A 27815-nucleotide genomic window follows, 5' to 3' on the forward strand; every position below is an offset into this window, starting at 1 on the left:
GAATGAGCAGGGGAAGGGGCAGAGGGAGAAGCAGACTCCCTGCTGATCAGGGAGCTTGGCATGGGGCCTGATCCCAGGACCCAAGATCATGACCTGAACCAAACCCTGATGCTTTACCTGCTGAGCCACACAGGCACTCCTATAAATGCATTTCTTAGGTATTATCAATTGTACCTGTTCTGGAAATACTAATCTCTATAATAGTGACTCTGAAAAACAGTTTTATAACCAAACTGACACTGAAAGGTAAATGTCGGCCTAAAGTAAGACAGAGGTTAGTTGAGGAAAGTAAATTGGAAAAGAAACTTGTTGAGAGCACAGGGTTCACATTTTTTTTGTTTCAAGCTATAGTAAAAAATACATTTGACATTAAAATTTAGTATACGTATTTTATATACACACATGCACACACGTATATTTAATTATCAGAAATAGTCATGTGTGGTAACAGACTCTGGGGAATTTATAGAGTTTATAGAATTCTATAAATTTATAGAATTTGCTGGTTTCCATGATACACATACTCCCTCCATGGCCAGCTTTGAGCTACCCACAGGACGCTAGTAGCCACAGTGGGGAGAGTTGCGTCGCGTGCTTGTGAGCTGCGTCAGCCTTCTCTCACACACCACTAAAAACAAAGGCCTGTAGAGCAGTACTTAGACTTACCGGGTGCTGCTCTGATATGTTCTGTTTCATCTGAAACACTCATTTTATAATCTGTTACTCATCATCATGCGCAGTTTGAAAAACACTGATACGGAGCAGAGTCAGAACCCAGGTAAGAAGAGCAAAGACTGAAAACAAGGCATTAAATTAATTTTGTTCTTGGAAATATCATGTACCAGGAGGCACCATTCTCCTAAAACATAATCTTAGTTATTTGAATGAGGAAAAAAAAAATGTGTAAAAGAATGCTGATATCTGTTGCATAATTTCAGACCGAAATTATTAAGCAAATGTATGCTATAATTCTATAATTTTTGGTCTCTCTGGTAGGACCCTACTGAAGGTGTAACATCCCAAGTTTAGTCCTGTTATTTTGAAGCTAAGGCACATAGTCTAAGTATAAAGTCTAAGCAGTTTTATCTCAGCGGATTCACTTCATCTCAGCTGTGTTGCAAATGGATAACTCAGGCCTGGAGGGCGGCGGGGCGGCTGTCCAGGGACTGGCCATCGCCGCAGCAGCCGGCTCTTCGGAATCTCGGGAGATCTTAGCTTCTCTTCAGCATCTTTCATGGTGCTTAAACCGGATCAGGGAAGATGCGGAGGAGGTTAGGAGATGAGAAGGCCGATGAGAAGAAGAGAAGCAGACATTTCTCAAGATCGTGGAGGTGATCCTGCACTATCGGAGCACTGAGACAAAACAGGAGTTTGAAACAGAAAACACCTTCTCTCTGGTGATGACATGATTAGGTACATAGAAAGTTGGGAGAATTTTTAGAAATACCATTAGCACTGCAAGTCTGTAGGTATAAAATCAACATATACCAATTAATGGCATTCCTATATAATAGAAATAACTCACTAGACGGAGGTGCCTGGCTGGCCCAGTTGGTAAAGTGTGTGACTCTTGATCTCAGGGCCGTGAGTTCGAGCCCCACACTGGGCATGGAGCTTACATTTAAAAAAAGAAAGGAAGAAAGGAAAGAAAGAAAGAAAAAAACTAGCACCCATAATAAAAAGAGGAAGATGCTATTTATAACACTAACAAAACTATAGGCTATGTAGGAAAACTTCTGACAAATACCTGTGGGAACTTGTGGAAACAAGTTCACAAACTGTAAAACAATTGAAATAAAAGGTGATCTCAAGAAGTGCAGCTAAGTATGTTCACAGATGCACAGTTAAGATGTCAGTTCTTCCCAAATTATTTTATCAATTGTATGCAATCCCAATCAAAATGACATCAGAGTTTTTAAGGTAAAATTTGTAAACTGCTCCTGAATTGTATATGGAGGGTCAAAGTGTCAAGAATAACCAAGACCCTTTAAAAGAATGCCACGTGGAAACTTGGCACTACCAGACAACATTTATTCTAAATCTGTGGACTGAAAGGGGGTATGTAAAAGTGCAAAGAATTCTTAAGATAGTGAAACTTCTTTCTTTAAACATTTTTATTTGTAATCTTGCTTTTAAAAATTATAAGTAAATATGGTAAAAATTACAAAAAGCCAAGTGAGGAAGAGTCAAAGGGGTAGAGGCTGATGGAGGGGAGGCATTAATCAGTGACTGTCCAGGAGACAAAAAGAAACTCGTCTATTTTGACATGATTGTCAAATAATCATTGTTAATAATTTAAAAAAAAATTCAGACAGTGGGTGTGGCAGCGGTTCCGCATTACCTCATCTTGAGTCTCTCTCCAAGAGGCCCTCAGGCTTTTTTTTTCCCTTGTTGGAAGCAGAATACTATATCTAGAGGAAGAGTAAGAAAATAGTTAACAGCCCTTTTTTTTTTTTTTTTATAAGGATTTATTTATTTGACAGGGAGAGAGAGCCCAAGCAGGGGGAGCAGCAGGCAGAGAAGCAGGCTCCCCACTGAGCGAGGAGTCTGATGTGGGGCTCAATCCCAGGACCTTCACGACCTGAGCCAAAGACAGGTGCTTAACTGACTGAGCCACCCCGGCGCCCCTCAACAGTTCTGTCTTTGGAGTCAGAAAGTTGAGGGTGGGAGCGAGCTGCAGTTCTCCCGCGCTCCTCACGGTGTGCGATCTTGTGCCGCTGTGAACTTGCGGACTAGGCATTGAATTGTGTCGTCCTTTGCAGCCTCCAGAAGATGTGTTAAAGTCCTAGCCCTAGTGCCTCTGAATGTGATCTGACCTGGAAATAGGGTGATTGCAGATGTAATTAGCTAAGATGAGATCATTCTGGAGAAGGGTGGGCCCCTCATCCAATAGGACTTGGTGTCATACCCTGTGAAAGTAGAGAATGGGAGGGTTGCCTCTGTAAGCCAGAGGACACTAAAGATTGCTGGTAAACCACCAGAAGCTAGGAAGAGGCAAGGAAGAGTTCCCTGTAGGATCCTGAGGGACATGGCCCGCTGACACTTGACTTCAGACTTCTAGCCTCCACAACTGTGAGACAATACTTTTCTGTTTGCAAAGCCATTCAGTTTGTGATACTTTGTTACCATTGCTCTAGGATACTAACAGGCTCTGTAGACCTTTGTTTTCTCCTCTATATAATGGGGATAATCTTATTTAGGAGTGATTGAGAGTAACCTATATAAAGTGACTGTCAAGTGTGGCAATTAGTACATGAGAGCCTCTGTTACGTGATTTTTATTATCATCATAGTTATACTTTGTTCCTCACTTTTTCTCAATATGGTATAAATTTATTTTACTGGATTATGTTTCCATTATTTTAGGCTGAATATAAAAAAGCAGTAACCACAAATCAGTGGCACCGTAGATTAGAGTTCCCAAGTGGAGAGACAATCGTTATGCACAATCCAAAGGTAATGTTATTGTTTAAGATATTAAAACGTTAAGTTCATTTTAATAATGATTTTGCTGAATGTGGTTGATACATGTTCATCTTAATTAACTTTTGTAGGGATGCATTTATAAGAAGTGCATTGTTTTTAAAAGCTTGCCATAGTTTACATTGATCACAGAAACAAAAATAAAATTTAAATTTTTCTCATGAAGTTTCTGCTTATGGCAGCGTGTTGGCTGAAGCTCATTATGCACCACTGAAGTTGTTTGATAAATGTTTGCACTTGAGCAGAGGTCAGCAGGCTTTTTCTGTCAAGGGCGGGAGAGTAAATATTTACTTCTTCATAGGCTGTACGATCTCTGTTGCAGCTGTCGGCGCGCCGCTGTAGCCTGAAAGCAGCTGCAGATAATATATGAAGCAGGGGGTGTGTCTAGTGTAGTAAAACCTTATTGATACAGGCGGTAGCTCACATTCGGTTTGGAGGCCATGGTTTGTCCATCCTACCCTTGATGGTGGTTTGTTTCGACTTTTAAAAATAATGTCCTTCCTTTTCTTGTGTTGTCTCCATGAACTAGGTTTTTTTAAAGATACTAATTCGGGGTGTTCTTTCATTTACCATACTAATCACTCTGAGTCCCAGGTTCCTCACATGTAGTAAGTACCTTCCAGGGTCATATTTTAGATAAAATGAAGTAATTTTATACAAAAACGTCTAGCACAGTGCTTGGCATATAGTAATTTTTCAGAACATAGGCTATTTATGTCAGAGAAGTATACAAGAAAACGAAAGTAATTTTAATGTCATCACTTCTGTAGTTCTTACTGATACTGAAGTAAAAACATTTATGTGCCAACAGAATTTAAACAGTATAAAAAGGGGTCAAATAAAAAATAAAAGCCTCTCACCTCTGCATTTCCCATTTCTCCCCCTGATGGTAATTACTTTTAACTTATGTTTTTATTTGTTTTTGATGCAGACACAAAACTTTGCATACCATCTTGCATGCCTCCTTTTTTTTTAGTAGAAAAATTACTGTGTGACTTGCGACTAAATTTAGTTGATTTAACAGAATATATTTTTTCCTAAGAAGTGGTGGGTAAATCAGTTTTTGGCATTGAAATCGTATTACTACATTAATTGGGAATCTTGCTACTTAAAGAATTACGCCTTAAATATTTTTGTAAGATGAAGATTCCTCCATTCTAGGTAATTTTTCTTAATTTGTTATATGTAAACCTGGATTTTTATGTTATGTTTTTAAGGTGTACTGCTTCTGATTTAGTTGTAGTATTTTCCAGTGTAAGCATTGGAAGTGATGGTATTGAGTTGCCTAGTTTTAATGGTTAATGTGAATCCTAGCAGGATTGTTACAAAATTGTTTTGGGAGAATACTACTAGTACTAGACTTGTAACTGTTGATACTATGAAATAATTATGTATTGAAGTAATTTATTTAGCCTGTCATGGAAGTCAATATGCTCATGAGGTCTTCATAATCTTTCTGTCCTGTCCTGAAGGTTATTGTTCAGTTCCAGCCTTCATCAGTGCCAGATGAATGGGGAACCACACAAGATGGACAGACGAGGCCCAGGGTTGTGAAGCGTGGAATTGATGATAACCTTGATGAGATTCCTGACGGTGCGTATAGGTTGTTTAGGGCCAAGGTCACTTTTAGACTCCTCTATATTAGCATCATTTATTACGGACACAAAAAAATAAGCATTTCTTAGGCCTACCTGCCATAACATGCAGAAATCAGCCAGGCTGGCCTATATCTTTCTTTTTTTCCTGTTACCTTTATATCTGTTTATTTTAAAATTTAGAATTCTGTTGAAGATATACAAACTATGTGACATAGATTCTAAAAGATATATTGTTCTGAAGAAGCGCTTTGCTGGTTGAAACTAGGCTTTTGGCAATATTTGGGGGCTTTTGTGGTCATGTCTCGTCTCGTGTGTATTCCTGCAGTGGGAAAGGTGGCAGACTTTTTCTGTTAAGGGCCATGCAGTAAATATTTGAGGCCCTATGGACTTTGCTGCATCTGTTCAGCTCTGCCAGTGTAGTGTGAAAGCGTCTGTAGATGGACTGTAAACAAATGAGCATAGCCGTGTTTCAGTAAAGCTTCGTAAAAATCAGGTGGTGAGCCGGATTTGGCCTATTTGGGCAACCAGTGCTCCAGTGTATGGGCTTTGGTTTCTCCTGTTACACCATTGAAGATACAGATTTTATTTTGACAATTACGGATTTCATTTTTGTTTCATTGTTTTATGAAATTACAAATATAAGTAAGTGTTCTCATATTATGAATGTGAACAAAATAACCAGAGTAAAATAGATTGAACTGTAGTTGTTTCTATATGCCAGAGTAAAATAATAGATTTATCTTGGTTTTCCCATATATAACTTGAAGATGTTGCAGTCTGTAGGACGTATATTATATAGGGAAAGGGAAGGATTTGGGGAAAATACTTTACTCATTTATTTATTTAAGTAATCTCTACACTCCGTGTGGGGCTCGAACTCATGACCCCAGGATCAGGAGTCGCATGCTCTTCTGACTGAGCCTGCCAGGCACCCCATTGGGGGAAATATTCTAAAGTTCTGTGTTGGCATATTGCTTCTCCATGTGGGGCTTAGTCTCCTGGGGAGTTCTGAAAAAATCACGAAGGTTATGGAGCCTCGGTAGGTTCAAAACTGCTGGTTATCATGTGCTCAGAGCCTCTGGGATCAGAGGTGGCGTGCTTCCTCCATCTCTCGGTCTAGTTCACTGTTATTTGCCAAGATGGACCTTGAGTTTGTTCTTCTCATTTCATGGAGAGTAACGAAGCTTATTAGCTTGAAGAGCCTTCAGTTTCTTTGCCCATTTTGTGGTGACAAAAGGGATATTTAGAATATTGTTACTCAAATACGAAAACCCAAACAGTTTCCCAGGTTGTGTGTATGTATGTAGGCATGTATGTATTTCTTTTGTAGGGGAAATGCCTCGGGTTGATCATTTGGTGTTCATGGTGCATGGCATTGGACCTGTGTGTGACTTGCGCTTTAGAAGCATTATTGAATGTGGTAAGTATTTGTCATTTTATTTCAAGGAATGAATTGAGAAGTAATAGAAGAACTTTTAAATGTTAGTTTTTAAGATGGTTTCCAGCTGTTTACTATTGTCTGAGGAACTGTAAGAGGAGATTTAAATGGTCACTGGGAAATAATTTATACTTGATTTGCTCTTATGATGTATGTAACTCTTAAAATCTTAGACTGAAGGGTTAGAAGGGATCTTGGAAATAATTTAGCCTTTCTGACAGACAGGCTCTGCCTAGGCACTTTTGGCAACTAGGTATACCTGTGCATTGAAATCATTTAAAGTCAGTTTAAAAGAAGTCATTTAATGGAACAATGAATGTGCCTGGTGTACTTAAATTTTTGAAGTTTTATTTTCATATCTGTATAATAGTAATTCATATTTATTACCTGATTTGTGCCAGGCATTTTGCACGGATCGTATTACTCACCTCTCACGATAAACCTTGGGGGGTGCAGGTGCTGTTGCTGTTCTCCTCACTCTTAGGTCAGGCACTGAAGTCCACAGTCTTTAGTGAGCCTCTCCCGTATCATGGTCTGCGGGTTCTAGAGCAGGGATCCTGTGGCAGACAGTTTGATTCCAGAGTCTGTACCCATAGTGCCATGCTGCTTTCCAGGAATAGTAGTTAAATGTTTTTCAGTCATTTATACATTCCTCTAAGACATTGAAAAAAAAAGTTTCCAAAAGGTTGTTTTTTTTCCTTTTTGGACTGACTTCATTGTTCTTATTTTTTTTCTTAAAAGGTTTGTTAAATGAAAAGTACTAGTGTATTTGAGAGAATTGATAAACTACCCATCAAGTCAGGAAATTTAATCATTTTAATTTATCTTCCCTGATTTTTTTTTTTTTTAAGTGGATGATTTTAGGGTGGTTTCTCTGAAATTGCTGCAGACACATTTCAAGAAATCTTTAGACGATCGGAAAGTAAGCAGAGTGGAATTCCTTCCTGTTCATTGGCATAGTTCCTTGGGTGGGGATGCCACAGGTGTTGACAGGTATGTGGACTTTGATGACTCGTTGTTTAGATTCGAAATTTAAACCAAAATATGAAGTAGTTTATTGTAACTTCGACATATGTGCTAAAAAAATACATTCCTTTATTTAAATGATACAGTTGCTCTGACGTATGATTTAAACACTGGCTGTGAATGATTATATGCCGCTTTTCTGTGTGCACATGTGTGTGTGTTTGTACACATGTGCGCATGCATATGTCTGTATAAATATTTAGGAGAATGTGAGAAATGTAATCCAGTTTTAGAATACTATTTTATTTTTTTATTTTTTATTTTTTTTTTTAAAGATTTTATTTATTTATTTGACAGAAATCACAAGTAGATGGAGAGGCAGGCAGAGAGAGAGAGAGGGAAGCAGGCTCCCCGCCGAGCAGAGAGCCCGATGCGGGACTCGATCCCAGGACCCTGAGATCATGACCTGAGCCGAAGGCAGCGGCTTAACCCACTGAGCCACCCAGGCGCCCCTAGAATACTATTTTAATCTGTAGCAGTTCAAACAGTGGGCTGTCCTGTATGTTGCAGAATGTTTAGGAGCATCCTGGCCTCTACCCACTAGACAACACCCCAGATTCCCAACAGCCAAATATATCTCCAGTCTTTGTTAAAGGCCAGCGACTTCTGTCGGCATGGTGCCGACAACTAAACATGCCCTACTCTGTTTTGCATACTCTCAATTGAGAAACACAGATTTAGATATTTACCATAGGACACAGGGGTAATAACGTATCTGGATTTTAGTGAAGATTATAATGTTTCAGGGCACGTGGTTTATAACACTAATTCTACAAACAGTATTCTATGTTATTCTGTATATTCTTTCATGGTAGGTCCTATTATGATGAGGGGCAATCTTTCTCTGTGGATGTTCGTGAACTTTGCTATATTCTCAAATCAAGAAAGATTTTCAGTGCATGAAACTCCTTTCTGATTCCTTGTTATATTCCGTGTCATCCTTCCTACCACAATTTTTGTCAGGTATCCTGATTTCCAGTTAATTGGAAGAAAAATGGAAGAATAGAAGAAAAATAAATTAAAAATTTTACATATGCCTTATGTTATCACTCTTGGAGAATCCCCAAAGTCGCAGCATAGTTGTATGCACACTTAACACCTTTTTGCTTTATCTTGGTTCATTTATACTAACTTTGTCTACAGAATCAACTCGTAATTAGTCTATAAGATTCTTTTTTTTTTTTTTTTTTTTAGATTTTTTTTAAATTTATTTTTTTGACAGAGACACAGCAAGAGAGTGAACACAAGCAGGGAGAGCGGGAGAGGGAGAACAGGGTTCCTGAAGCGCAGGGAGTCCTGTGCGGGCCGATCCTAGGACCCCGGGATCATGACCTGAGCCGAAGGCAGACGCTTAACGACTGAGCCTCCCAGACGCCCTAGTCTGTGGGATTCTTACACTCATTAGAAATCACTGTCTAAGCTTTAAAAACGTCTGTAGTTGTAAGGTGGCTAGTGACTGAATATACTTTTTTTCTTTCTAAAACAGGAACATTAAGAAAATTACTTTACCAAGTATTGGTCGGTTTCGTCATTTTACCAATGAAACCTTGCTAGATATTTTATTTTACAATAGCCCCACCTACTGTCAGACAATCGTGGAAAAAGTGGGAATGGAGATAAACCGTCTGCATGCACTTTTTATGAGTCGGAATCCAGACTTTAAAGGAGGTGTCTCTGTTGCTGGTCACAGTTTAGGTAAAACTGTCAAATATTCACATTTTAAACATAATTTTTGTTGAGTTATCACTGCTTTTAGTGAGGGTGACATTATTAATACAAGATTTAGAATTAAAGATTTTAAGTTTTATAAAGGGTGGACATGAATATGTTGTTTAGGTTCTGCCTTTGATTTTCAGTTTCCTAGGAATGCTTTATATTTTAATTTATTCTGGTGTTTGGGAAAACAATATTGATCAGATCTTGATTGACATTTAACTTTTGTATGACTTCTGCCTAGGGAATTTGGGGAAAAAAAGAGAATTTACATAGTGGTATAAAACTATTAGTCATTATAAAGCAAAATGTAATTTTTTTTTTTAGGTTCTTTAATACTGTTTGATATCCTGTCTAATCAAAAAGATTTGAATTTGTCAAAGTCTCCTGGGCCTTTTGCTGTAGCTAATGGCGTTGTGAAGCCGCCACATTTTCAGGAAAAGCAGGTATAGCCCACTTAACGTATTTAGATTAGAGATAAAGCCAAACAGTTTTCTAAAGTCTGAACTGTTTCCTGAATTTTTTTTTTTTTTAAGTTTATTTAAGTAGTCTCTACACCCGTTGTGGGGCTTGAACTTGTAATCCTGAGATCAAGAGTCCTATGCTCTTCTGACTGAGTCTGCCAGGTGCCCCTGAAATGTTTTTATAAATCAAAGTACTCTGAGGTTATAAACGTGATAGAATCACCTTAGCTCCTTTGAGTCTCTCACTTGTCTTCCTTATGGATTATAAATTTAAATGTGAGAGAAAGTTTATGATTAAAAAAATGTTAAGTAAATTATTGTAGAAAATGGGAATGAGTGATTTCTTCAATTGATACACTTTTCTTAGAATATTCAAACTTTGGATGATAAACTACCTAAAATTATGATTTCTCTATGGAGCAAACTTGTTTAGGATTTACTGTAGATCAGGAGACATTTTATGGGAGTTTTTCTGAGGTTTGCAATGCTCCCCTGACATTTTTTTTTTTCCTTAAGATGCCTGAAGAGCCAAAGTTGACTTTGGATGAGTCTTGTGACCTTGACCTTGAAAATGAAGAAGTCCTAAGTTTGCAAGAAACTCTGGAAGCACTTAGCCTCTCTGAATATGTTAGCACTTTTGAAAAGGAAAAGATTGATATGGAATCTCTGGTACTGAGGATAGTTTGATCCATTCCTCCATTCTTCCTTTCCTTCCTTTTCTTCCTTCCTTTTCTGGTGGGCAGCAAAGTAAAGTTTATTGAAAGATAGTAAAGTGATGGTACAAAGCTCTGGAAGAGGAAGGGGACCCGAGAGGGTTGCTCTGGAAACTTTATTTATATAAAAAGATTTTATTTATTTATCTGACAGAGAGATCACAAGTAGCCAGAGAGGCAGGCAGAGGGAGAGGGGGAAGCAGGCTCCCCACTGAGCAGAGAGCCCGATGGGAGGCTCGATCCCAGGACCCCGAGATCCCAACCTGATCTGAAGGCAGAGGCTTAACCCAGTGAGCCACCCAGGCGCCCCTAAGATTTTATTTATTTGTGTGACAGATTGAGAGTGCGAGAGAGCAAGTGCCCGAGCACGGGGAATAGCAGGCAGAGGGAGAAGGAGAAGCAGGCTGCCTGCAGAACAAGGAGCCCTACACAGGGATCGCAGGACCCCAGGGTCATGACCTGAGTCAAAGGCAGATGCTTAACTGACAGCCTCCTGGGCATCCCAGTTTGATTCATTTTGGTTTAAAATTGTTTCTCCTATTTATAAGATCAAAAATTATGAATCATTTGAGTACACATTTCAGATAAGGCAGAGTCTTAAATGTTTAAAAATGGGAAAAAAAAGTTTCATTTGTTTTTTAGTGTAATCTGGGAGGGCTTTTAAGTATGCCACAAAACCCAGAAGCCATAAAAGAAAAATTGCATAACAGGAGATGCCCTAAACAACATCTAAAGGCCAGTGATAGATTAAGAAGAATATTTGGAACACATGTTAGAGACAAAGGGCTTATTTCCTTATTATTCAAAGCTCCTATAAATTAGTTGCACAGAGACCATCAACACACTAGAATAGGCCAAGACTGAACAAATGATGTACAGAAAAGGAAGTAACAAATGGCTTCTTGTCATAAGAAAACTCAGGAGAAAAAGGCAGACTGAAAGTGCAATGAGTTTTTTTTAACCTTTTGGTTTGGCAAAAATAAGCTTGTTCATATACTCTGGGGCCAGGATGAGGTTAACTGGGCACGGTTTACATATGGTTAGTAAGATTAAGTTGGTACAATCTCTGTGGAAAGCAGTTTAGTAATACCTTATTATTTTTTAAATTTTTATTTTCTTTTTATTGCAAGATTAACTTTATTTTTGATGAAGATTTTAGTCTAAAATGATAGGGTTGGAAATTTTTATTTTATTTTTTAAATTTTTTATTTAAATTCAGTGTAATTAACATATACTATATTATTAGTTTCAGTGATTCATCAGTTGCATATCACACCCCGTGCACATTCCATCACGTGCCCTCCTTAATGCTCATCCCCACTTACCCCATCCCTCCCATCTACCTCTCCTCTAGCAACCCTCAGTTTGTTCCTTATGGTTAAGATGGTAATACCTTTTAAAATACAAAAAATACCCCCCAAAATGCAAAAAATACAAAAAATCTTTTGCTCCAGCGATTTGCCAGGAATAATTCCAAATATAGGAATATTGACACAAGAGTATCTAAGGGTACTCGCGACAGTGCTGTTCCTGATAGCAAACCCTGAGAAACGCCTACCAGTCCGCTGGTGGGGCGCCAGTGAAGTAGTTGAAGGTGCGTGCACGTGATGGAATGCAGCTGCTGAGTAAATGAGGCAGTGTCCCAGGTAGTGGTAGGAAGTGATTTCTAAGATATGATATGTGAAAAGAGCACAGTTCAGTCCCATTTGCCTCGCAGACTACACACACAAGGAAAACCACTGAGGTGCTGTGTATATGGAAGTTGTCTCTGGAAAGAGCAGATTGCAGAGGCTGTGAGAGAGCTGGGTGATTGGAACAGGAGCAGAGGGAAGAGACTTCGTTGTCTGGTTGACTGTGTAGCTTTTTAATTTTGTACAGAATGCATGTATTTTCTGCCAAATATGAGTAGAATGGTTTAGATGTGGAGGGCTCAGAGTTTATAGCCTAAGTTAATTGAGTATTTAAAAGCAAATTAACTTTTAAAAAATCGACTGGATCTTAGATTGCTTCTGTTCGTCTGGTTTCTTTTTATCATTTCCTGATTTCGGTTTCATTTCATCAGTCATTAAACTGATGAACTAATGTGCTTGTTTGTTTATTTTCTTTTCAAGCTTATGTGTACAGTTGATGACCTGAAGGAAATGGGCATACCCCTTGGACCCAGAAAGAAGATCGCTAACTTTGTAAAACAGAAGGCAGCTAAACTGGTAAAGTTTATTTGTGCCCTAAAAACAGGAACCAAAATTCATCTTTGACTCTCTTGTTCAGATTTTGGGAGTTTTTGTTAATACAGTGTGATTAAGCCAGCTAATGTGCTCCCTGTCCAAGGGCGCAGTGTGGAGCTGATGGAAGCGCAGACCTTGGAGTCCGCCAGAACCGGGTTTCAACCCCAGCTAGGACGACTGGCCATTCCCGTTTTCCTGGAACTGAGAGAATTCCCAGGGTGAAGGACTCTCAGTTTTAAAATTGGTATTTGGGGATTTCCTGGTGCAAAAACTGAGTAAGCCCTGGACAGATGGATGAATCAGTCGTCCCAGTTCAACAGCTTATTAACTCCTTATTCATGAGCAATTTGCTTAACTTTTTCGATTCTTGATTTCCCTAATTTCTAAAATGTGAATTTTGCTACCTTCCCTATAGGGTTGGATTAATGCATGTAAGCTTAGCCCCCAATAAATATTAGCTCATTTTCTCTGTTCTTAGTTCTCACCATTTAAAGAGATAAGAATAGCCTCGCTAAAATCTCATGAAATAATAACCAAAAAAAGCAAAAATTCTTAAAAATACAAAACAAAACAGAAACTAAAAATCATGTAGAAAGAAAGAAGAGCAGTTGGGAAAAACTTGTTTCATTTAATTTTCATTTATTTAGTTATTCATAGATTTTATTTATTTGAGAGACAGAGCGTGAGCACAAGCAGGGGGAGTGGCAGAGGCAGAGGGAGAGGGAGAAGCAGGCTCCCCACTGAGCAGGGAGCCCAATGTGGGGCTCGATCCCAGGATCCTGAGATCGTGATCTGAGTTGAAGGCAGATGCTTAACCAACTGAGCCACCCAGGTGCCCCTAATTTTCTTTCTTTCTTTCTTTCTTTCTTTTTTTTTAAAGATTTTATTTATTTATTTGAGAGAGAGAGAGAGCATGAGAAGAGAGAGGTCAGCGGGAGAAGCAGACTCCCTGCAGAGCAGAGAGCCCGATGTGGGACTCAATCCCAGGACTCCAGGATCATGACCTGAGCCAAAGACAGTGGCTTAACCAACTGAGCCATCCTGGCACCCCAATGCCCCTAATGTTCATGTACTAATCAAATTAATTTTATAGAGATTCTCTAAGTACTTAGAAAAATTAGTTCTTAAGGTGGCTACTTTATTGTTGTAAACATGATCTGTGTTATCTTTCCATCTTTTGAACTGCTATAGTTCTTTTATTTTTATTATATATTTACACCTTAGTGTATATCACTTTGCATGTAACAGGACTATAAAGTTGGGACTGATTTGTTTTGGTTAGCCTAAGCAGTTGAATTATTTAAGATTTAATTAATATCTTTTGGCTCAGGTACCATGTCAATATTTGGGATTTGGAGATGAATTGAGGGTATGTGGTCTAGTTAGGGGCAGAGATTTGACCACAGGTGACTTATTGGTCCTGTAACAGTGCTATCCGTGCTGTCAGAGCCAGGGGAGTGGCATTTCTGGCCTGGGGAGAGGGTTGAGGGGCTGAGGAAGGTCAAAGAAGACGCCCCCAAGTGTTGATGCTTGAAGGAGAAATAGGCCTTCCAGGAGTGGGCTTGTGTTTACCTATGGCTGAAAGAGCAGCTGAGCTGGGAATAGGGTGTAGGACAAAGGGATGGAGGCTGGTTGCACAGAGGCCCCCAGAGCTTTGGTTTACTTCCTCATTTATGGAAGTACATGGATCCTAAGTGTTCAGCGTAGTAAGTTTTGAAACTTTTTGCATCTGTGTAATTACCACCTAGAACAAGGGTTAGAACATTTCTGTCACCAGATAGTTCTCTTCTGCTCCTTTCTCGTCCGCTCCTCCCTGTTTTCCTACTACTCTGGTTTCCGTCACTGTTGAGTTTTGCCTATTCTGCCTTTTCATATAAATGGGTTCAGCGCCATGTGCTCTTTTGTATCTGGCTTCTTTCACTCAGCGTTTTTGAGATAGATCCAATTATTGCGTCATTTGCAGTTCATTCCTTCCTGTTTCTGAGTAGATACTCCATTGCGGGACTCTAACCACAGTGTGCTCGTCTGTTTTTCCCAAAATGGGTTTGAGGAAAACTTGTCAGTGGCTCCACGCAGACATCTTGGGTGTAAACATGTTGAATGAAGACATTTCTCCTCAAATCCACATCTTTATAGGAAATATGTATTTCACAATTATATGGTACTTTAATCTGTCTAAAGTTGAGTTCATAAAGGCAAATAGTTGGCATTTTGTATTACAATTTTAAGTTCTATAGAAAAGTAGAGTGAATAGTGTAGTGATAGCTAGTATTTAGATTTAACTGTTTTTTCTGTCTCTTATCATTTTTTTTCTTAAGAATTTTAAATAGTGGCGTTTCTTCCCTAAGTATTTGGTGTGTGACTCTAAGAAGGATGTTTCCCTGACACCACTCTGCCTAGGAAATTACTGATCATTCCTTAGCTTTGAGATAGCTTGCTTGTTCCATAGAGCTAGTTGATGAACTTTTCCTCAGGCTTGTGTTGTGAAATGTTGCTGTTTCACAGGAACAGAAAAAAGCAGCAGCAGAGAAGAAGGCAGTGATGGCTGCTTCGACAAAGGGACAAGAGGAAAATGCTCAGAGAGCTAAAGAAATGACTTCCCTCCCCTCAGACTCTAACGAGTCCAAGCGGAAACTTCCAGTTGGTGCTTATGTGTCTTCTGTGCATGTTGACTATGAGTCTTTCGAAGTTGGCACTGGACAGGTAAGTTTACAAGTTGATTAGAGCTGCACCTTTTATGTTGGAATCACATATCTTTATTATTGGGGTTGGCTTTAAATTTTTTTTTTAAAAGATTTTATTTACTTATTTGACAGGCAGAGATTACAAGTAGGCAGAGAGGCAGGCAGAGAGAAAGGAGGAAGCAGGCTCCCTGCTGAGCAGAGAGCCCGATGCGGGGCTTGATCCCAGGACCCTGGGATCCTGACCTGAGCCGAAGGCAGAGGCTTTAACCCACTGAGCCACCCAGGCGCCCTGTCTTTAAATTCTTAAAATAGTCAACATTTATGGGGGGTGGAGAAAACATTTTCTCTCCGTAAGATTGTGTGCATCTCTCAGTTAAAAAATACTTATGTTGAAGTAAATTTATTTTTAGTTTTTCCACTGCTCGTAATTTTATAACATTAGTCCCTCATAGCTACTAGCAACGGAGTGACGGTAGTTTGAAAATCATGTGAATACAGTTGTCTCCAGTTACCTGCAGTTTGGCTTTCTGTGGTTTCAGTTACCTGGTCGTCTGTGGTCTGGAAGCAGATGATCCTCCTTCTGACGTGTGGTCAGAAGGTCAGTAGTAACTGAAAGTTACTTTCCAAAGCCTACATCACTCACCCCGCTACATCTCATCACATAGGCCTTCTATCTTACATCATCACAAGAAGAAGGCTGAGTACAGTCCAAGAAGACATTTCAAGAGAAACAGACTACATGCACTTAACTTTTATAGTATATTGTTATAATTGTTCTGTTTGTGATTATTGTTGTTAATCTCTTACCCTGCCTAATTTATAAATTAAACTTTATCATAGGTAAGTATGGCAAAGACATAGTGTATAGAGGATGGTCTTATGCAAGGTTTTAGGCATCCATAGGGGGTCTTGGAATGTATCCCCTTGGATAAGGGGGGACTACTATATTCTTAAATTTCTTTGAGAGAAACTTGATGCATTCACTTAACTTACATTTTTTAGTATTCACAATTCTTCCCTTGCAGAAAAATCTTTTTTTCCTTTTTCAGAAAAATTTCTATAAAAATTGGCCAAGGAATCGACAGTGCTATATTTAATAATACACTTTAATATACTTACATCTCAATGGCTTAGAAGTATTAAAATCTTTTTAGACATTGTTACTTTCAGTATACTTACAGTTGTGTCTGTAAGGTTCCGTTCTCCCAAGTGAATTCATGACTGATTTAAAGAAGGCAGAAAATGGAACAGGGTGTTTGTAATAGCCTGTTCAAGCTTTTAAACACAATTCATTGATTGCATTCTAAAAATGTCTTTCTTTTTAAATACGACCAAATTTGAACATACTTTTTTTTTTCTTTTTAAGATTTATTTGAAGAGAGAGAGAGAGAGAGAGCGAGAGAGGGAGCGTGCTTGCACAAGCAGGGCAGTGGCAGGCAGAGCGGGATGGAGAAGCGGCCTTCCATGTAGCAGGGAGCCTGAAGTGAGGCTCGATCCCAGGACCCTGAATCATGACCTGAGCTGAAGGCAGTTACTCGACTAAGCCACGCAGGTGCCCCACCTTGAACATACTTTAGCAAATAAAGGGCAGAGATTTTCTCACTTAACTCTGAAGGATCAGAGTATAGATGTGGAACCAGGGTTTCCATGTGACCAGGACACACTCACTGTGTGTCCCTCTGTGGGAGCTGACCTTCTCCATCAACCTGGAATCATGGGTGTCCTTATAGGCTCATCCCCTTATAGCTTTATGACCACAGAGGAAAAGGAATCTCCCCCGGTAGGTCCAGTTAGGAAAATGTGCTTGACCTGGTATGAGTTATAGGTCCATTTTAGCCAATTCATACTGCCTGGGGAATGGGGCACAGGTTGTTTGTCCCAGCCCAAGTCACGTGCCACCTCCATGGTGGGTGGCCCAGTGTGGGCAAGTAGGGTTTATTACCCAGAAGGTTGTGGGGCAGTGTAAACAATAGCCCGTGTGCATCATTCTTTGCCAGAAAGTCAAGAAACTGCTAAGCAAGAGAAAACAAAAAATACCATACTCTTCGTGGCCAGAACTAACCTCTGAACTCTTTGAACAAGGCTTTCTAGACTTTTATTTAAGCATGTATTTATATACATGTTTTAGCAAAGATGGGGAAATACTACATAAAATGTTTTACCAAAACGTTATACTGCCATTTTCAAGCACTATTACAAATATATTCCTGTGTCAGTAAATATTTCTCTCATTATAATGACTGCTGTTTTACTGTCTGGATGGATAATGGTTTATTTTTTCGTTTACTCATTACTGGGTGTATCAGTTTGTTCAGGCCGCCACGACAAAGGATTACACACGGGGTGGCTTTAAACTACAGAAATTTATTGTCTCAGTTCTTAGAAGCTCAAGCTCCAAGAGCGCGGTGTCAGCAGGGTCAGCAGGGCCATAGTCCCTTTGAAACCTAGAGCGGAAAACCCTTCTTGGCCTCTTCCAGCTTCCGGCCATTTGCCAGGGGCTCCTTGGCTCCGAGATGCCGCTCTCCAGCCCTGTTTTCACAGGCTCCTCCCTGTGTCTGCTTCGTCTTCCCTCTGTGTCTGTCTCCGTGACCTCATTTTCCCTTTTTATAAGAACACCAGCGTCTTGGATTAGGGCCCACCTAAATACCTTACTTTAACTTGATTACCGCTGTAAAGATCCTAGTTCCGAATAAGGTCTGAGCTGAGGGACACAGTTCACCCATGATGTTGGACATGTAGGCAGTTTCAGGTTTTTCACTCTTTTAAGCAGTCCAGTGATGAACACTTCTAAACCAATTTTCTGTGCATATTCTTTGTTATTTCCTTCAGTTAAATAAGTGGAAGTGGGCTAGGTGGGCCTAAGAATGTACATACGAAAATTCTGGTAGTTACTTCTACTTGCCCCTGAAAAAGTTTTGTCGGTTTCTATTCTCAGAGGCAATTTATAAGACTGACCCCCCCCCCACTAACTCTGGTGCTGTCATTCTCCTTTACAGATAGGGAGTATTCTCACTTTTATCACTTTCTTCTGAAAAAACGACTTTTATGAAAACAGAAGATTCTTTCTTTCTTTTTAGCATTTCATTCATCTCTCTGATAACCTTGTAGGGAAAATGGCATCTCACTGCCTTTCTAAGCATTAGAGAAGTTAGATGTTTTCTCATATGTCTTCTGGCATTTTTCTTTTGTGAAGTTTTGATTTTACCTACTTTTCTCCTGAGTTTCTTTTTCCTTTTTGGATATTTAAGAATTTCTGTGTGTTAAGGATATTAGCTCTTTTTTCATCTATGTTGTAATTTCCAGTTGGTAATTTTTCTCTTAACTTTCTATTTTCTTCTTCCTTTTTTAAATCTGGAGCTGGGGGAAATGCATAATCTTGAGAGCATGTCCCGTGTGGCCCTCATCAGTAGCAGAAACCGTTGAATTTGCAAATATAAGGGCAAGCCAAGGGATGAACAGCCTAGACTTGGTTAGAAGGGGCAGCCTAGGGTAGTAGAAGGCACGTTGGATTTGGAATTCGAAGTTCTCATTCTGCCACTCACTAGTGAGTGCTTGTCGGTGAGTGACGTCATCTCTCTGAGCGTCACTGTCTCCATCTGAGAAACGGACACGATAATCTTGCTGTACCTCCCTTTCAGGGGGCCTCTGTCACGCGGTCGGATTATGCCGCTCATCATTTTTCATCGTCAGGATACTCGAGTGACAAAGACCTCTATCCTGCCGCTGAGCAACAAACAAAAGAGCTTTGTAAACCGTAGAGTGCCACGAATGTAGGGGCTTTCCTTACTCTGGGCCGTTGTCAGTGAGGTGAGCGGCTAAAAGCAAGCTGCCAAAACAGGGGCTCTCTTGGGACAAAGCATTTTTCTACTGGAAAGAAACTTGCTTGGACAAACAAAGGTGGTAGTTACAAGAGAAGTAACAGTTGTGGGATGCTTAAAATAGGCCAGGCTCTGTGCTGAGCACTCTATGTGGATGAGGTTATTTATTTTTCAACCCCATTATGAGTTTGGCATTGTTATCCCCATTTTGTAGATGAGGAAACAGGCAGAGGTTAAGAAACTTGCCCAAGGTCACACAGTAAGTTGTGGAGCCAGGATTCAAGCCCAGGCAGTTTGAATCTAGAATCTACAATTTTAATGGTATTTATAATTATAATAAATACAATGTTTACTATATACTGTGTATGTTATGCTGTACAACAAGTAAAATATAGACAGAGGATGTAATAGTCTATGAAGATTTTACCTTTTTTTTTTTTTTTTGAAGATTCTATTTATTTGACAGAGACAGACACAGTGAGAGAGGAAACACAAAGTGGGGCAGTAGGAGAGGGAGAAGCTGGCTTCCCGCCAAGCAGGGAACCCAGTGCGGGGCTCGATCCCATGACTCTGGGATCATGACCTGAGCTGAAGTCACTTGCTTAACGACTGAGCCACCCAGATGCCCCCAGTCTATGAAGATTTTAAAGAGAAATTTTTTGTCCCTTTAAAATAGCTGACAGTGATTATAAACATTATAAACCGTACCTAGAGTGGCACCATCTGTGTTAACATGCTTTTAATTAAGTGCAGTTCCAGCTTGAACTTATGAATTTTTTATTCTGTGACCTTGGAATGATGATCTTAAATTGTTTTTTGATTCTTCCTAGGTTTCTGTTGTTTACAACGCATTAGACTTTGAGCCAGAGATTTTCTTTGCCTTGGGATCTCCAATTGGTATGTTTCTCACTATTCGAGGAGTGGATAGAATAGATGAGAACTACAGGCTCCCTACGTGTAAAGGATTCTTCAATATTTATCATCCAGTGAGTGACTTGAACTGCTTTTTATTTTGAAAAAGATGAAACACCTACATAGAAACACTTATTAGATCATCCTTATAGAGTCTCAGATTCTTTTTTTTTTTTTTTTAAGATTTTATTTTTTTATTTGACAGAGATCACAAATAGGCAGAGAAGCAGGCAGAGAGAGAGGAGGAAGCAGGCTCCCTGCTGAGCAGAGAGCCTGATGCAGGGCTTGATCCTGGGCCCCTGAGATCATGACCCGAGCTGAAGGCAGAGGCTTAACCCACTGAGCCACCCAGGCACCCTAGAGTCTCAGATTCTTATTTCTTAGGAACTAATTCTCATTTTGATGTACAACTCAACTCTTTGTCCTAATAGAGAATAGTCTGATGCTGTCCAATAAACTTTTCTACCCGGAAGCCTTTGTTCAAGGAAATAATTCTATTGCTTTGCTTGCAAAGCCAGTTTTACTCACAGATTTAGAAGTCTTCTTAAAATTACCACTTGTGAAAAAATCAGAATCTCTGGTTTCTTGTTACCTGTTTTGTCACCCAGTCCAGATACATAACTCAAGATAAAAGAACTTTTCCTAAATTTCACTTTTCTTTACAGCTTGATCCAGTGGCTTATAGATTAGAGCCCATGATTGTTCCAGATTTGGACCTGAAAGCGGTTCTCATCCCACATCACAAAGGCAGAAAAAGACTTCATTTAGGTAAAAAGCAAATACTATAAAAACTTGTTTCCTTTCTGTCATTTTGTAATCTGTTAGTCATATTGAATTATGTCCTTTCTGTCATTTGTAATTTAATCATGAAAATTTTAACACTAGATCCTTTCTCATAAAATTAATGTTATTTAAGTGCCTGCTGTGTTTGGAACCTGTTTATTAAATGTTCAGAAGAGCTATAAAGAAAGTTCTGAATGAGTTGCTTCTCCTTGATGACTTTCTTCTTGGTGTGGTGTTCTAATGGTTGAGATACTTAAGAATGAGGGAAGTCAGTACTAAAATGATGAGACACAAAGATTGATAGAATTTAGTCATAATTTCTGGAGTTAGGAAGCAGAATAACACTTGAACTAAGGACCACGAAGAAATAGACTTGATGCTAAGTCAAATGAGCTGTTACTTCCATGCTAATAACTATATAAACTTTTCCAATTAAAAACATCCATTAAACATAATGGATCAGTAATAATTCCAAGTGGGGTTTATGTCTCTCTTATGCCTGTTAATGGTGTATATCATCCGTAGGTTTAAAGGTTTGGGTGGGGGGCGCCTGGGTGGCTCAGTGGGTTAAGCCTCTGCCTTCGGCTCAGGTCATGATCTCAGGGTCCTGGGATCGAGCCCCGCATCAGGCTCTCTGCTTAGCAGGGGGCCTGCTTCCTCCTCTCTCTCTGCCTGCCTCTCTGCCTACTTGTGATCTCTGTCTGTCAAAAAAAAAAAAAAAAAAAGTCTTAAAGGTTTGGGTGGAAGGGATGGGAGTGCAGTAGGGGAAAGGGATCATACCCTTTTGTTGAAAATTGGATTTTCTTTCTTTTTTCTGTTCTTCCTTCGTTCCTTTTTGGCGGGGGGCTTACATCGTGCTATTAAAAAATACTTAACTCTTTTGGAGTTAAAATGGGAAGTTTGGTACTCAAATACCTTGAATTCAAATAGGATTTATTAGACCACAAAGTAGAAAAGGTGGAAGGGTAGGGGTTTCTTCATTTTTAAATCAGAAGTTTATATTGTTGTTATATTAAAATCTCAAATTCTCAAAACCATTTTAGGATTATAGATTAAAAAAGCAGTCATCTTTTTAATCTTGTGGGCCCATGTCTTTTTTTTTTTTTTTAAAGATATTTATTTATTTATTTATTTTGAGAGAGAGAGAGAGACAGAGTGAGAGAGCATGAGAGGGGACGTCAGAGGGAGAAGCAGACTCCCCACGGAGCTGGGAGCCCGCTGCGGGACTCCTAGATCCCAGGACTCCGGGATCATGACCTGAGCCGAAGGCAGACACTTAACTGACTCAGCCACCCAGGTGCCCCTCTACAAAACATTTTAATATATTGAGAGTTCTTGGCCGAGAAACTATGGCGTTTAAAAGAGGACTTACCCTGAGAAAAGTGTTAACTTCAGTTTCAGTTTTTGTGGTGCAGAATTTTATCCAGTGACTAACTGACATGATATGTCATCTTAATCTCCTTAGAGCTGAAAGACAGTCTCTCTCGTATGGGATCTGATTTGAAACAGGGCTTTATTAGCTCCCTGAAAAGTGCTTGGCAGACGTTAAACGAGTTTGCCCGCGCTCACACCTCTTCAACTCAGCTGCAAGAAGAACTGGAGAAAGTGGCCAATCAGATCAAAGAAGAAGAAGAAAAACAAGTAGTTGAAGGTAAATTTGACATTTGAGAAGCATTTTCTAGTACAAATGTTATTTGTAAACATATTACTTACGAATTATTTAATGATGCTTTTCCATTCTGTTCCTTTCTGTTAAAATGTTAGAGGTTCTTTCGTAAAGGAAAATCTGTTCTGATTCACTGTACTTCACAATGCATATCATTTCTTTTTCTGGGTTTTTGCCTGAAAGTTGCTGGACTTTTTACTCTGCATTCTTAAGTTTTTGTTGAGATTTCTAAGGCCAGAGTGGAATATCAGAGTTGAGAGCTAAGCTTGTATTCAGGCATTTTAAAGACCCACTGTAAGAAATTATCGTCCTGATGCTGCTGTTTCATGGTGTCCTTATATTCTAGACTGTGTCTGCCTTGTGAGATCATTGTGCCAGGATGTTTTTGACTCTTTCAGATTCTAATTCTGTTTCCTTTCTTTCTACAATGTTCTCTCACCCCTTTTCTTCAAAACTTCTGTCAGCTCGTTGGCTCTTTCTCCTCTCTCTCGGGTAACCAGCCCCTCTTCCTTCCCCTGGCTCTTTGGAGGAATGGGAAGTGAGCCTGGTAGTTCCCCAGGTTGCTACGTGTGTCAAGCGATACTCTCTTGAGCCCAGAAAGTCAGCTAAAGTCAAAGGATAATGATTAAGTGATTGACTTTGATATTGAAATGGTTTAAATTCTAGCAGAAAAGATTGTTGAAAGTCCAGATTTTTCCAAGGATGAGGACTACTTAGGAAAGGTTGGAATGCTAAACGGAGGTCGCCGAATTGACTACGTTCTTCAAGAAAAGCCAATAGAGAGTTTTAATGAATATCTTTTCGCTCTTCAGAGTCATTTATGCTATTGGTAAGTGGTTTCTTCTTTGGTAATATTCGCGTGGCCTTTAGGTGCTAGCACATACGTTTTAGGGAGACTCTCTAGCTGATTTATCATTTATGATGGAATATTAATTACAACTGCCATATATTCAAAATCAGTATTTTCCCCCTTTATTATCCACAAGATGGCAGTGTGTCATCTCTTTTTGACCAAAGGCCTTTGGTACTCGCACACTGATTTTGTAGGGATACCTTTCACAGAATGGGAGTGGCAGGGACTTTGAAAAGCCATCCTTTCAGATGTCCCCTGTCACCGTGGAGGATTGCACACAGCTGTTTTGTAGCTGATCGGTGTCCATCCAGTTTATAAGGACAGCTTTAAGACTACACTGTCATTTGCCTTTCTTAGGTAGGGTTGACTAGAACAAGGGCTGCCTTTTCCACCTTTATGCATAGAGGTTAATTTCTACGAATGGTCTCTTAAGTAAAAATATTCTTTTCTTTGTGATAGGGAATCTGAAGATACTGCTCTGTTGTTACTTAAAGAAATTTATCGAACAATGAACATCAGTCCAGAACAGCCCCAGCATTGATTGGACTTCAGTTGCACTGTGTGAGTCTATCTTTATTGTGTGCATACACTGTGAATGTTTCATCCTGAAAAAAAAATTTTTTTTTTTTTTTAAAGTAATCTCTATATCCAACGTGGGGCTGGAACTCACGGGTAGCATGCTGCACTGACTGAGCCAGCTGGGTGCCCCTCTGAAGTCTTTTTTATGGAGTTGATGTTGACTATAATTTTCTCTTTTCTGTTTCTTCCTAGTGTTTCTTTTTTCTTTTTTAAAAAAATTCAGAATAGAAACATTAAAGAGGGGGAATTGGTTTGCAGACTGCATTTCTGACATGTTATAATTTTCTTCCTAATTCTGCATAAAATTTGACTTTATTTTCAGTTTCTTTCTGAAAGATATTCCCAGGAATGTCAGTTAGGAATTCCTTTGGTTGTAGGTAACAGAATCCAATTCACAGTACCTCAAATGAATAGAGGTTTATTTTTCTTGTGTAATGGGAAGGGTTCATCTGTTGAATGATGTCACTGGACTTTCACATTGGTGGCATCTTTATACTGCATTTTGACTCTTAATCCATAGTTATGAGATGACACTCATAGTTATGAGATGACTACGGAGTTCCAGACATTGTGTGTACATTTAAGACATGAGTAAGGGGGAAAAGGCATTGGCAGTTTTAGCTAATCCTTGTATTTTTTTATTTTATTTTATTTTATTTTAAAGATTTTATTTCTTTATTTGTCAGAGAGAGAGAGAGCACACAAGCAAGGAGAGTGGCAGGCAGAGGGAAAAGCAGACTCCCCACTGAGCAGGGAGCACAGTGCAGGGCTCCATCCCAGGACCCTGAGGTCATGACCTGAACTGAAGGCAGATGCTCAACTGACTGAGCTACTCAGGCTCCCTGTTCATGACACTTTTTAATTTTCAAGTAATAAATGTTAAGTTCAGCCTCCACCTTCTTATTTTGGAGAGATAACTGCTTTCAGTAGGGTTTCCTTGGATCGCCCCGTGCACATCCAATCAAATGCGCTTGCATGTAAAAACAAAGGGATCTCATTGGATGTATTATTTTGCAACTTGATGTTTTCGATCAGCCTTATAACTTGCACAACTTTCTGTGTTAGCTTAGATCTTTTTCATTCTCTTTCATGACTACATAGTAATTTCCGGCTACTTAGTAATTTCGAGTGTGGCTGTGTTCCATCTTAGTTAGCCAGTTTCCTGTTAGTGTACATTTAGATCATTTCCTAATGTATATAGGAGAGTCTTAGTCAACAGAGTAGGGAAGAGGTCTGAAAAGCCATTTTATAATCAGATTCTTGATACAGTATTATCAGTTCTCACCATTTCTGGAATCACAGTAGTAAAATAAACTAAAGGTAATGTCAAAAACTACCCCAGTTCAGATTTTCAATTACAAAATCGTCTCTTATTTGGTTCTCAAATATTTATTTGGTACTTACTATGTGCCAGACACCAGTTTTCATGCTGTGGATAAGTGGAAAATAAGATAGGGTTCTCACCTTTAAAGGATTTATCTTCTACTGGGAGGAGATGGATAGTAAACCTATGCTCTAATCCATAAGTAAATTTCAGATATTGATCGGTCTTGTGGAGATAGGTCTAGGAAGATGTTGTGGTGATGGGTTGCTTCTGGGGAAGGCCTTGCTGAGATGACAACATTGGAGTTGAAATTTGAAAGATGAGAGGGAGGTGGACATCTGAGGATATGAGGAGAGCGATCCAAGCAGGAGGAAGGGCAGCTGCAAAGGTTGTGAGATGGGAAGAGACACGGCACGTCTGCAGGACGGAAAGCAGGCCAGTATGGCTGGGGTAATGAAGGGGAGCGCAGGGGGAGAGGATTCAGAGGTGGCAGGCCTGCTTATGAGGAAGCTGGTAAGGCCTTTGTATTCTACTCTAAGTATAATGGAAACATGGAGGGTTTTAACGGGAGTTGTGATATGACTTGGCTTAGACTTCAGAAGGAACGCTCTGTCTGGGTGTTGGGTGGAGGGCACATGCTGGCAAGGAGAGAGGAAGGGAGAATAATTAAGAGGCTGGTGTGGCGTTGACTAGGGCTTTATCAGTAGGGGTGGTGAGAGATGGTTGAGTGCAGATCTGTTTTGCAGGGAGGGACGTCCAGGGCTTCCAGATAAGTTCATCGTGAGGGAGGAAGGAAGGAAGTTGAGGATGACTCTTAGGATTTTGGTGTGAGCAGCTGGGTGGATTATGGTACCTTTTCCTGAGAAGGCTTGTGGACAGAGCTTAGTTTTTTGGTGAGGTGTGAGAATGGGAATCTGTTCTGTTGTGTTAAGTCAGTGGTTGATGTTCTGGAGCTGGGGGTCTGAAGCTCAGAGCTCAAGGTAATGACCTTAAAACCAATCATCAGCATATATGTGGTCATTTGAAGCCAGAAATGGGATGAGATCACCTTGAAGTATGTAGGTAGAGAAGAGGTCTGGTGGATAAGGAGGAGCCGTTGAAGTGAGAGAAGATTTGGGGGCTTGTGAGCTCAGGGAAGCTGAGAAAAGATTGCTTCAAGAGAGAGTAGTTAGCAGTGTCCAGTGCTGCTGAGAGAGAGGTCAAGGCCAAGAACCAAGACTTGGCCATTGGTTTGAGGCGAACATAGGACATCATTGGTGACCTTGAGCAAAGGTGTTTTCATGTCATGGCTGAGGTAAAGTGAGTGGAGGAGAGGTAAGGGTCAGAGAGGAAAAGTTTTGCTGTGAAAGATAATAGAAATGAGACGGGGACATTTTATGATATTAAGGTGTGTTTGTTTGCTACTGAGAATAATCCAGTATTGGAGGGTGAAATTGATAAGGCAGAAGTAAAATGGGTAATTGTGGAGGGAAATACTTGAAAAGGTAATGCAGGAAGGGGCCAAGGCCATGTGAAGCATTTAGCCTGAGGAGAGGAGCAGGGATACATCTTTCCTGAAACAGATGAAGGAGGGGAGTGTGGGCACTGATACAGGTAAGATCTTTTCCTCTGGGGGAGGATGGGCAGTAAATACATGATTGCAGTGTGGCAGATGGTAAAAATAGAACAGCAGGGTAAGGGAGAAAGGGAGCACACTTGGGATGGGACAAGTTGCTATCCTAAGATGGTGAGGGACACTGTCACTGATAAGGTGTCATTGAAGCAAGTAAGCTGGGTGGGTATCTGGGGAGAGAAGATCATTTCAGACCAAGAGAAGTAGATCTATCAGGATGTAAGAGCTGTCTCATTGTTTGTAATGATAGTGTAGTGTCCCACTGACTGCTACACGGTAGTTTTCTTAGCCAGTTCTTTGTTGATGGGCATTTAGGTTATTCTAATCTTTCACTAGTTATAAACAATGCTCTGGGATACGTAATATTTAATAGTTGCATTGTATTCCATTTTATAGTTCTATTAAAGTACCTAAGTTATTTGCCATTGTCAGGTGTTTAGATGTATTTCCAACTTTATTATAAATCTGACATACAGTTGCATGTACCTTTTGCACAAATCTGTTTGGGATAAATTCCTACACGTAGCATTGTTGGATCTAAGTGTATTGCACATTTGCAAAGGATTTTGAATCTACACCTCTTGTTAAATTGCATTTCAGAAAAGTTGCTCAATTTTCATGTCTGTGTAAGTGCTGGTTTTCCTGTATCCTTGCCAACACTGGGTATTACCATTTTAAAAAATTTTGCTGATAAACAATTGCATGAATTGTTTGTCATTGTTTTAGTTTGTATTTCTGACGCTAGTGAAATGTAGCATTATTGGTATATTTCAGGGGCCATTTGTCTTTGTTGTCAGTTGTCTAGTCTTGGCCTTTGAGCAAAAGGTGTTGGAGGTGTGATGTAGGGTATTTTTGTTTCTAACTGATTTATAGTTATGATATTTTAAGGATATTAGCCCTTTGTCACTGCAGAGTTGTTTTCCAG

The 27815-nt window shown here is 39.7% G+C and overlaps 1 protein-coding gene across 3 annotated transcripts in view; it reads left to right on the forward strand.

Moving 5' to 3' along the window:
* LOC122901168 (SEC23 interacting protein) overlaps positions 1 to 27815 on the forward strand; it is a 40473-nt gene that overhangs the window by 10198 nt on the left and 2460 nt on the right. For 2 of the 3 annotated variants that reach the window (XM_044240633.1, XM_044240634.1), the window contains exons 5-18: positions 3366 to 3455; positions 4955 to 5075; positions 6411 to 6500; positions 7370 to 7511; positions 9031 to 9239; positions 9585 to 9703; positions 10238 to 10390; positions 12546 to 12641; positions 15165 to 15362; positions 19992 to 20147; positions 20739 to 20841; positions 22322 to 22507; positions 23189 to 23351; positions 23835 to 23936. In XM_044240633.1, coding sequence (XP_044096568.1) covers positions 3366 to 3455; positions 4955 to 5075; positions 6411 to 6500; positions 7370 to 7511; positions 9031 to 9239; positions 9585 to 9703; positions 10238 to 10390; positions 12546 to 12641; positions 15165 to 15362; positions 19992 to 20147; positions 20739 to 20841; positions 22322 to 22507; positions 23189 to 23351; positions 23835 to 23916 — 1908 coding nt within the window. In that variant the 3' untranslated portion in view covers positions 23917 to 23936. The remainder of the gene's footprint in view (positions 1 to 3365; positions 3456 to 4954; positions 5076 to 6410; positions 6501 to 7369; positions 7512 to 9030; positions 9240 to 9584; positions 9704 to 10237; positions 10391 to 12545; positions 12642 to 15164; positions 15363 to 19991; positions 20148 to 20738; positions 20842 to 22321; positions 22508 to 23188; positions 23352 to 23834; positions 23937 to 27815) is intronic. The other variant, XM_044240635.1, reaches the window with a different exon arrangement.

Source organism: Neovison vison, chromosome 2 (assembly GCF_020171115.1).
Source record: "Neovison vison isolate M4711 chromosome 2, ASM_NN_V1, whole genome shotgun sequence".
In the NCBI taxonomy this organism is placed as follows: domain Eukaryota; kingdom Metazoa; phylum Chordata; class Mammalia; order Carnivora; family Mustelidae; genus Neogale; species Neogale vison.